The following is a 10,540-nucleotide window of genomic DNA, read 5'->3' on the forward strand; positions in this document are numbered from 1 at the left end:
TGTTGAAATTTGTCTTGTGTGAGGTTATATTTTCTCAAGGAGCAGGAGTTTCAGCCCCCACTACATTAAACCTTAATCAATGAAAAAATCCCTGAAAATTGTAGAATAATGTTTTTAGCTGTTTTGAAGATCTTAGTTGACATATAGTAAAAAAAGATATTCTGTGACTATTAAAAGAATGTAGAAAATTGATAATTATGTTCACAAATTAGTAGAAAATTATGTTGTTCCTGTCCAATCTTCTCCATTCACCATTTATTTTTCTTACTCCTAGCCAAAATGATCCCAATGATGAATGAATAGAGTAAGAACTAAAATAAAATTTAGAAAAATAGAAATAATCACAATTTATTTCAAAATGTTGCATGATAATATTAATACCTGCAACGTTTAGGCATAATTTAAAATGGAAGAAATTCTATCAGCTTTTCCTTTTGTAAGCATTTTTTATTTCATTTTAATTCATTAATCATTTACTAAGTATATTTGCGATTACTTTTATTTAATGAAATCTTCCAATTTTTAACATGTACAAAACGGCCTGTGGTATTGCATCAAGATCCATGACAGATCTATATAGGAAATAAACGTCTATAATCGAGCTCGAATCTTCCAACCTTATGGTGTATAAAACTCATAGTGCTCCAATAATCCCTATTAAATTCTCATTGACCAGAACGTTAAGACCCATTATTCTACTTTTAGCATCATAAATTCAGTTTTTTAATTCATGTTGCTATTTAAATAACATTGAAGTATTTGATTTCTATTCATAAAACAGAAAACTTAAATTTATAATTGAGTAAATCTAAGAAAACTTAGTTTTAAAATGAAATGATTCATGCGACACTCCCATAATATGGTCAGATATTAAACTAAACATTTCAACCCTTTGAGGATGATAAATTGAAATGAAGAATATTAGGATTTCAATCTTTAAAATAAGGTAAAAAAATGGAGCAAAACGTTAAATCATGTATTGTTACATTGGGTGTAAATTTAGAACTAATAATTACTGATTAAATATATATTAAACAGATATTCTAACGTAAAATGTTAAAGTCGAATCATTATGTGTAATCTATAATACAAAGTAGAATGATGTCTGTCTGTCTGTCTGTCTGTCTGTCCGTCTGTCTGTCTGTCCGTCTGTCTGTCCGTCTGTCTGTCCGTCTGTCTGTCCGTCTGTCTGTCTGTCTGAAGCTTAAGATCTCAGTAACCACTGAACCGATTGGGCTCTACTCTTCAGGGAATATACCTACTGGTCCTGTGATGGTTTTAAGCTATTTTCCTGGGGGGGTGGGACACCCCCAACCCCCCCAAAAATGAAAAATAACCCCCCCAAAAAAATTTTTTTTACTTTTTCTTTTTCAATTTAAAATACTAAAAATTAGGTTGATCAAACCTCTAGAGGCTAGGGGCGAAGCCGCTAGTGTATATATGAAGAGAGAGAAAAAGAGAAGGAGCAAGAGAGATAGAAAGAGAAAGGGGGGAGACCGAGAGCGAACGGGGGAATGAGAGAGAGAGAGACAGGTTGGGGGGGGGGGGGGGGAGTGAGAGAAAGAAAGAGAGAGAGAGAGAGAGAGACGGGGGGGGGGGGTGTACATAATGAATCATAGGCATTCTAATTTTATTACAAGCTGAATTTGAAGAGATGCTAAAATGAACATTTAATTGAAGAATAAGAGAATAAAATTTGTAAGGCATAGAGCGATAGTATTTAAAAAGAGTTATTATCTCTGATAATTAATAACATTAACAAGGATGACAAAATCCGTAAAAGAGAAACATTAATCAATTCTACTAAAGAACATTTAGATTTCAGCAAAAATTTAAGTAAATATGTCATTTAATAGCTTAAATAAAAGTTATTTTATTTGGACATACAAACGTCATGGTGATAGGGCTATCAGAACTATTTGTTAGGGACGTACGGATGGACAGATCAACCCCCACTGTAGAAAAGTTTGGCTTTTAACAAGAAATAGATCATTAACATTATACAACCCTTTTACCCCATTTCCTTCCCTCTTACTGGATGAATTAACTGACCAATAAATGAGGTCCATACTGTCAAGCTATAAAGGGAATATTAACACAATTTTCAGCCATTGAATAGCAAATGAGAAAATTACTTTTTCCTCTAATCCTAGCCAACAGACGAATGGACGGACATTTTGAATTATAAATAAGCAATAAGCAATTATAATAACAAATGTCTATTATAATCTTGATTAAAAATTTAAGCCATCTAATTTTTAAAGCAGCTGAGAAAACAAATATTTTAGAGTGAATTATAGAGTAAGAAGGATAATTTCAATTCCAAAATTTTTTTCCTCAGGGAAGGAGGTAACATATGACTGTAAATTACACTGTTAACCAAAGTTTAGTAACCACTTTGACTAAAAAACTTAAGCAGTGTTTAGTCAGTTCTAAACAAGAAGATCCCTGAGTTTAAAAATCATCAACAAGGATGATAATATCCATAAGTAGCAAAAATCCTAATTGTAAAAGTAAAAACACAAAAGCAAAAAGAAGAAAACGCGGCATAACCGACAGACAGACGAACGATGATCAGTGCAGTGGTCATACAAATCTTCACACAAAATATTAGTAGTCTATAGACAGAATAACGGACTAAGTAAGGAATAAAACTTTTAAAGTTTAAATTAATTGACTTCGCTACTAACACTTAACAGGTAAATAAGGATGACAACATCCATAACTATAGAAGCTCTTGAATTTAAAAAAAACAAAAGGCAAAGCAAATAAAAGCAAAAAGGGTGCACAACAGACAGATATATAAAGTAATGATGCATAGTGAATCTTTACACAAAAAAGATCTTTGATAAAAGCTGGGAAAATTATTTAAGAGCATTACCGATAGACCGACAGACAATGTTATTTTTAGAGTAGAGGTGCATTGGTCAGCAAACATAAAATAAGTCTTTTGTCTAAACCCTGAAAGATCGGGCCCTCTACAAATTCTTAACTGATCGGATTTTATACCTTAATAATTGCATTAGCCTTCTACCTTTCCAGTACGGATATTTAATATTCTCAAGAGCATTACAGACCAGCGAACAACGTGAGCTGTAGGCTAGTAATGTTATATGCAAAACGTCTATATAAATAAGTCTTAGGATTTACTTACAGTATCAAAGTTCAGATTCTCAAATAATAAATGATTTGTTAATATTCATTTGTTCAGTTTTACTTTTATGTATGTTGTCATCTGTGGTATATGTGCAACTACAGTTTATAAGAAAGTAAGGGGAAAGTCCGACTACAAAAATAGAACTTCACACAGAATTTCCCAAAAGTGTTTAAACATGCATTGTTTCGCTGCGATTGAGGTTTACGAGATCTTTTAAGCAATCTCACAAACAATCCAGTACTTGCTGTCTAATAAGAGTATCGGGATAAATTGTTTTTAAACGAATGCAAACATTATTTTTAAACGGATGTTGCGTGCACTCTGGGAGGTACCTCTGGGGTAAAATGTCGTCGTCTCTGATTTTGGAGTAAGGATTAAGAGACTTAGGATTTTTTCATTTAGTGCATGACACAAAGACTCAAAGGACGCTCATGCGGCTATACATGCATATCTTTACCCATATGATGCAAGCATAAGGTCTCCATGAGGTACAGGAATATGAGCTAGATCTTTATCACATTCAGTTACAGCTTCCTAAAAATTTTAACTTTTTATTTATTAAAAGCCCATTTCACAAAAGGCAAAGGTCGACCTCTAGAAGCTTTAGGTTGACCGATTTTATAAAGGTATTTGTGGCTTCTACTTGTTTAGGTTGACCTATATAAAAAATCAGTCGACCTTTAAACATTATTTGTGAACTGGGCAAAAATCCATGTTTACTTTAAGTGTTTTTTTCCTATTGGTTTTCATTGAATCAAGAAATGTGTAAATTCCAATTATACATAAAATTAACAGGAAATGCAAACCAGTCAGAAACATTCTAGCAGTTTTAGGGCTAGTTGCATTTAAAGTTTTTTAGTCAGAATAATTCTTGGATTTTTCCAAAATCATATGCTATTGAAAAACAAGAGGCATAATGTTGAAAACTGCTAAATATTTTTTTATCCAAAACTCCCATTAAAGAAAATAGGGTTCTGTTTATTAATTTCTGTGATTGGTGAGTGAATTAAATTAAGCAATACTTTTGTTCCACTAAAAAAAGCACTGTAATATGCCTTTGATAAAATAAATAACAGTCAACTTGATATTTTGAGATATTTAGTGGATATATATATTTTACTCAGTATACCAACTTACATCAAAAGTCATCTCTGTGTTAATTAGTTTGAGACAATGATGTTCTATACCCACAACTGCAGGATCATCTGGACAAACTGTTTTAGAATCTGGTAAAACTGGTTGGTTATGCTGGTCCCTCCAATAATTCCTAAATAATGAAATAACAAATAATATATTCAGAATCAAAGAATAGAAAAGATATAATTCTAGTCCAATTGCTCTTACCAATGAACATGAGCATGATTACATTTCAGGTTGTTTGTAACAGTTCTGTGGCAAACAACATTTGGATGTCCTTCTACTACTTTTATCTGAATTATAATTAGGGTATATGATAATCATTATTCATTTGTGATTACATAATAAACACTATGAAACCTACCTTGTTTGGTGTTTTTTCATAGAGCTGAATTATTTTGTATAGTCTCTCGAGGCCAAAAATACAGGATGAATCAGCTAAATCATCAGATAAAGATATTAATAAAAATCAAAGAATTTTTCTAAAAGTATAATGTGATACTTTTATGTGCTTAGCCTAATTACTAACCTCTACATCCAATCCAATGCACAGCAAAAGTATCCCCAACTGGAACAAGCGGTGTATAGCTTTTTCCTACAGAGTCAAGGACCCATTCCTTAAAAAAATTATGTTATGCTTTATATAAAACTAGCGACTACCCCCCTAGGGAAATGTAAAATTGTCTCGTTTAATCTATTTTAAAATCAGCTATTTACCAAATTCTATGGGAAGGGCGGTGGTACCCTACCCCAAAATAGTTATAAACCTTCCCAGGACCTATGAGAAGTTACAATGTTAAGGAGAACCCAATCGGGTTAGCAAGATATTTTGTTACAAACAAACAAACAACAGACAGAGATACATCATTCTACTTTGTATTATAAATATAATTTTTTAAAAACTTTGAATTTCAATATTAATTAAACTTAGTAAACTGCATTTACCTTGGCAATTGTGGGATCAAAAGATATATCTACAGATCCTACAGATGGAGCTGATCCTGTGTGAGCTACAGTTCCAATCAAATTGTTTTCAAAGTAAATCTATGAATATAAAATTTTAGCGTGACATTATATCATGATGTTTACTAGAACTAATTACAAATCTAATACCTTAAAATCAGCCAAGGAGCATTTAATATGAAGATGAACAATTCTAGATTTTGTATCAAGAATAGCATCAGCATAATTTGATTTTGTTCCATCAATATTGAACTTAAGATTATTACCACTACCAGGATATTCAAATGATATTTCAATTAAGTTAGATCCATCTTTGTCCTTGATTACAACTTTTAGACCTTATTAAAATAATAAAATATTTAACTACTTAAAATCTATATTCTTTTAATTTTAAAAATTACAAGTTGTGTTTACCCTCTGTTGCAGTAGCTGGAAGATTTTGGAGAATTGAGCCTAACAATCAATGTTAATTATTATACAAATTGTAATTGTTAAAAAACAATCTATTAGTTATGTTTCATACCTGATAAATGAACTCCCCCATTTTGACAAATATCATTTAAAGCAGTTGTAGTTGTTGCAGTGTTTAGTATCGTTTCTAGAAAATTTACAAATTAAGATTTGAATTCTAATTTGATTTATATATAAGATTTAAGAAAAATTAAAAATACTTGTTGTCAAAGGCAGGGCATGCACATTTTTCTTATCTACAAGATCTGATAGCAGAGCACCATACATTTCAATTCTGATATCTGTTTCAACAGGTCCATAAATTGTTAACTCCAACCTTTAATTTTACTGGTATAATAATAAATCTTAGGAATTTTCTAAATTTTTATTAACATAGAACTGATATGAAATTGCAATAGCTGTTCATATCACTATCATCATATTTGCAAACTTTATAAAATACCTGTGAGTTACATATGGAGTTTTAGTTCTATGTTTTACTGTAATTGTGTCATCATTACTTGTGTCATGGTCTATAGTTTTCCAATCTACCCAATAACTAGATCTGTGGTCTGGATTTGATGGTGAGAAAGCAGGAATATGATACAGAATTCCCCAAACTGGCTTTGACTATGATTAATACAATTTGGATTAATTTCACGGTGTAAAGTAATCAACAATACTAAAGTTACAATAGGCTACCTTACTGTAAACAAACTGAAATCCTTCCAGTACAACTGCCTGATCAAGTTGAAATTTCAATGTAATAGTTTCATCATTTCCCCTAGTTAAAAACAAAATAATAGACCATTTAAGATTATTAAATTAAATCATAATAGATTAATTTTGATATTAACTTACTTTGTTCTTCTTATTCTGAATGGTACACCTTGATGACCTAATTTAATTAATTATTATAATTAAATAAAATTTTGTTAAAGTCAACACAAAATTTTTTTTATTGTGTAATAGTTTGGTTTACCTGGAATTATATTTTCATCATTGACATAATATTCCAAGTTTGATTTACGGTCAAACTTGTATTTAATCACACCAGAGGAAAGTAAAGGTTTTCCAATACCTTCTCCTGATACTAGAAAAAGTTAAATTAAATATGCAAATTTTGTTACATTATTTACGAAATAAAAATATACCTATTGGCTTTTCACATATTACTTTTCCAGTTGTAATTGGTCCAAAGGCCAATGCACCATTTTCAAGAACATATCCATTACCATTATTCTAATTAATTTATATTTATGTGGTTTTCACAAAATATGAAAGAAATATATTAGTCTAATCACAATTAAAAATATCCTATACTTACCACATTAGCAATTTGATTCCAACCAATAGGATTTGGAGATGGACTTTCATCCCTTACAAAAGGAATTGAGTCTAAAGTAAATAAAAGTTAAGTTGAAATTGTTAGCATTAAACAAAAAGCAAGTTGTATGAGTATTTAATATAAAAAATTCATATTATTGTAAAAATCTTTCTAATCAAATATCTACATTTTAAAAAATAAATTATTTATATTCTTACAATAGAAGGGACTATAGCCAGGTATAGCTTCTTCATCTATGAAGTAAACACCCTGATTATTTATGTTGGAAATACCAAGGATGTACTTTGCAGCAGTATCACTGAAAAAACATTCGATAACAATAATTAAGACCTTTTATTCTATTTTTATTTTTTAGATGGTTTTTTCAGAAGCTGTAGATTTACTAATTTGCACAGCTTTGGCTGACAAATCTGCAGATGCAGGGCTGCTTTGAGAAGGCTAAGCAGCTTGGAGAAAGGATCAGCTGCGCTAAGAAGCTGTCACCATTACATCAGCCATGATCAACCATGATCGGCTGCCACACTTAGTTGCAGCTGCTATATTTGAATTTAGACATGTAGATTCGTGGAGGTATAGCTAATAAAGCTTTTTATATTCTTTCTTTATCACACAATTACCCTATGCAATTATAAGATTAGGACACATATCGTGAATTTTTCTTTAAGTAAGTTTCAGATTATTATTATCTATAATACAAAGTAGAATGATGTCTGTCCGTCTGTCTGTCCGTCCGTCCGTCTGAAGCTTAAGATCGTGGTAACCACTTAACCGATTGGATTTAACTATTCAGGGTATATACCTATTGGTCCTACGGTGGTTTTAGGCTATTTTCTTTTTTAAAAAATTTCTTATTTAAATTTTTTTTATGTTTTTAAATATTTTAATACATTTTTATATTTTTTATATTTTTTTAGGTATATTTTAAATTTTTTTCTTTTTAAATCTCTTTTCTTCTTTAAAACTTTGTTTTGTGAAATTAAAGAAATTGTGAAACCTTCCTTCTCCTGTAGGGGCGAAGCCCCAAAAAGGCTAATGGCAAAGAAATTTTTAAAAACATTAAAAAAGAGAAAAAATTCGAAGGTTTTAAAAAATATAAATCAATATAAATAAATATAAAAGGTTATAAAAAGTTATAAAGAGTTTAAAAATGTTATAAAATGTTATAAAAAACAGAAAACAGAAAAAAATGTAAAAAAAATTTAAATTCTCTCCTGAACCTTTAGGGAAAAAAAGCCCCTAGAGGCAAGGGGCGAAGCCGCTATATTATATAAAGAACAACTTACCCAAAAATTTCCGGAATGGCTACTTCATCTCCTTGTCTTCGTGGTGCCCACAAAATATCTCCATTTGTTCTGCATACCCTTACAGCATCTGCCAGAGAACTGTCTGTTTCTGACTTGTAACAACTTCCACCATATCTGGTGTAGCCATTTTCACATTCTGAATATTTTAAAGAACTTTGATTTGAAATGTCATCTACTTGGGTTGTAGCACATTTCATAAAATATGTCATAATGATTACACTAAAAGCCTGCAAGCATTCCAAGAACTTCAATTGTTATCCTTCTACTAAAGTAACAGGATGTCTCTCTGTCTATGTGTTTGTATGTTTGTAAGAAGGATCTTGCTAACCGCTGAACCGATCAGGTTCTCCTTAACAGGGTAGTTTCTCACAGGTCCTGGAAAGGTTTATAACTATTTTAGGGGAGGGTACCATCACTATGTTAAGAGAAATCACAATAAATCGAATTTTTTTTCATGCTAAGAGATTCTAACACAACATAGCTAGGTATCGTAGTGACTTTAAAGCAACATAGTTAGGTATCTAAGAGACTTGAACCAAAAAAAAAACATTTAAAGTGGCACTGGAGGCCTCTAGGGGCATAGCCGCAAGTCATTAATATTTCTAGGTAAGTTTGGTCAATAAAAACCGTGTTAGAATTACACAACATGGGATTTATTGAATGCATTGCTGACTGATGATCTTTTGTGATCATAGCAAAGTAATCTTTAATACAAAGTAGAACGATGTCTGTCTGTCCGTCTGTCTGTCTGTCTGTCTGTCTGTCCCTTAAGATCTCAGTATTCACTGAACCGATCGGATTCTACTCTTCAGGGTATATACCTATTGGTCCTGTGGTGGTTTTAAGCTATTTTCTTGGGGGGTGGGACACCCCCAACCCCCCCAAAACAAAAAATCCTTTAAGGAATTTCGCCTTAATTTTTTTTATCACCTCTTGGGGCAAAGCCCCTAGAGGCTAGGGGCGAAGCCGCTAGTCTATAATACATAGTAGCTTGATGTCTGTCCGTCTGTCCGTCTGTCTGTCCGTCTGTCTGTCTGTCCCTTAAGATCTCGGTAACCACTGAACCGATCGGATTCTACTCTTCAGGGAATATACCTACTGGTCCTGTGGTGGTTTTAGGCTATTTTCTTGGGGGGTGGGACACCCCCAACCCCCCCAAAAATTAAAAAACCCAACCCCCCAAAATTTTTTTTTTTACATTTTTTGTAAAATCTCAGTAACTGCTGATCAAATTGGGCTCTACCCTTCTGGGAATATACCTACTGGTCCTCTGGTGGTTTTAAGCTATTTTCTTGGGGGGTGGGACACCCCAACCCCCCCAAAAATAAAAAATCCCCACTTCCAAAATTTTTAATTTTTTTAAATTTTTGTAAACGAAAACCAGTAATTGGGGTGGGGGAACCCCACTGCAACATGGGGCGAAGCCCCCATGAATCCACCCCCCAAAAAAATAAAAATATATTTTTTTAATTTAAATTTTTGTGTATGTGAACAACCTAGGTTTAATTTTTACGAATTGAAATTTTTGTGTATACGGCAAACAAATTTGGTTAAATTTGTACAAATCAAAATTTTTGTGCATAAAGCGCACAACCTGGGTTTAATTTTACCACAGAGTAATTAAACAAAGAATATTTTTTTTGAATATTTCTATTAAGAAGGGTTGACTTCCCATAACTACATAGGGCGAAGCCCCTAGAGGCTAGGGGCGAAGCCGCTAGTTGATTAAAATAGCAAGACTTGAAACACCCCTAAGATATATGTAATGCATTTAAACTTTGTCTTGGAATTGATATTGGTAAATTATATGATTTATTTTTACAACCAATATAAATTATTGTGTAATTAGCTGAAATAAATGCAAATCAACAGATGTACAACATTTTACTACTTACAGAAATATAAATGAGGTAATCAATACTCAACCTGCAACATATGCTGAAAATGTGGTTTCACCACCACACAGTTGAGAATCTATTCCGGAGCAAGGAAGATTGCATTTGGCTGGAAACAAAAAATTATGTTCCTATTTTAGTATTTGAATTAATATTTTTAAAAAAATTTCTTACAATTAGGGATATTTTTCAATTGCAATGGATTAAACTCATTTCTACACGAACATTTTCTTCCACCAGTTATCAGAGCCAGTCTTTTACCATTTTCCTAACAAAACAATGATTA

General features: G+C 31.9%; 1 protein-coding gene and 1 long non-coding RNA gene across 2 annotated transcripts; both read right to left on the reverse strand.

Moving 5' to 3' along the window:
- Positions 1 to 208: 208 nt before the first annotated feature.
- On the reverse strand, positions 209 to 5,801 carry LOC145320113 (uncharacterized). Its single transcript, XM_080162553.1, has 6 exons — positions 5,781 to 5,801; positions 5,240 to 5,338; positions 4,502 to 4,587; positions 4,295 to 4,424; positions 3,615 to 3,691; positions 209 to 311 (listed from the first exon to the last, which is right to left on the reverse strand). The coding sequence occupies exons 1-6, from the start codon at positions 5,799 to 5,801 to the stop codon at positions 209 to 211; spliced, it is 516 nt and encodes a 171-aa protein (XP_080018679.1).
- Positions 5,802 to 7,255: 1,454 nt separating this feature from the next.
- On the reverse strand, positions 7,256 to 10,522 carry LOC145320315 (uncharacterized). Its single transcript, XR_013880159.1, has 4 exons — positions 10,429 to 10,522; positions 10,286 to 10,363; positions 8,339 to 8,495; positions 7,256 to 7,353 (listed from the first exon to the last, which is right to left on the reverse strand). It is a non-coding gene; the product is annotated as an uncharacterized LOC145320315 (long non-coding RNA).
- Between the last annotated feature and the right edge of the window lie 18 nt (positions 10,523 to 10,540).

The sequence above is a fragment of the Acartia tonsa genome, chromosome 5 (assembly GCF_053477335.1).
Source record: "Acartia tonsa isolate MP-2025a chromosome 5, ASM5347733v1, whole genome shotgun sequence".
NCBI lineage: Eukaryota > Metazoa > Arthropoda > Copepoda > Calanoida > Acartiidae > Acartia > Acartia tonsa.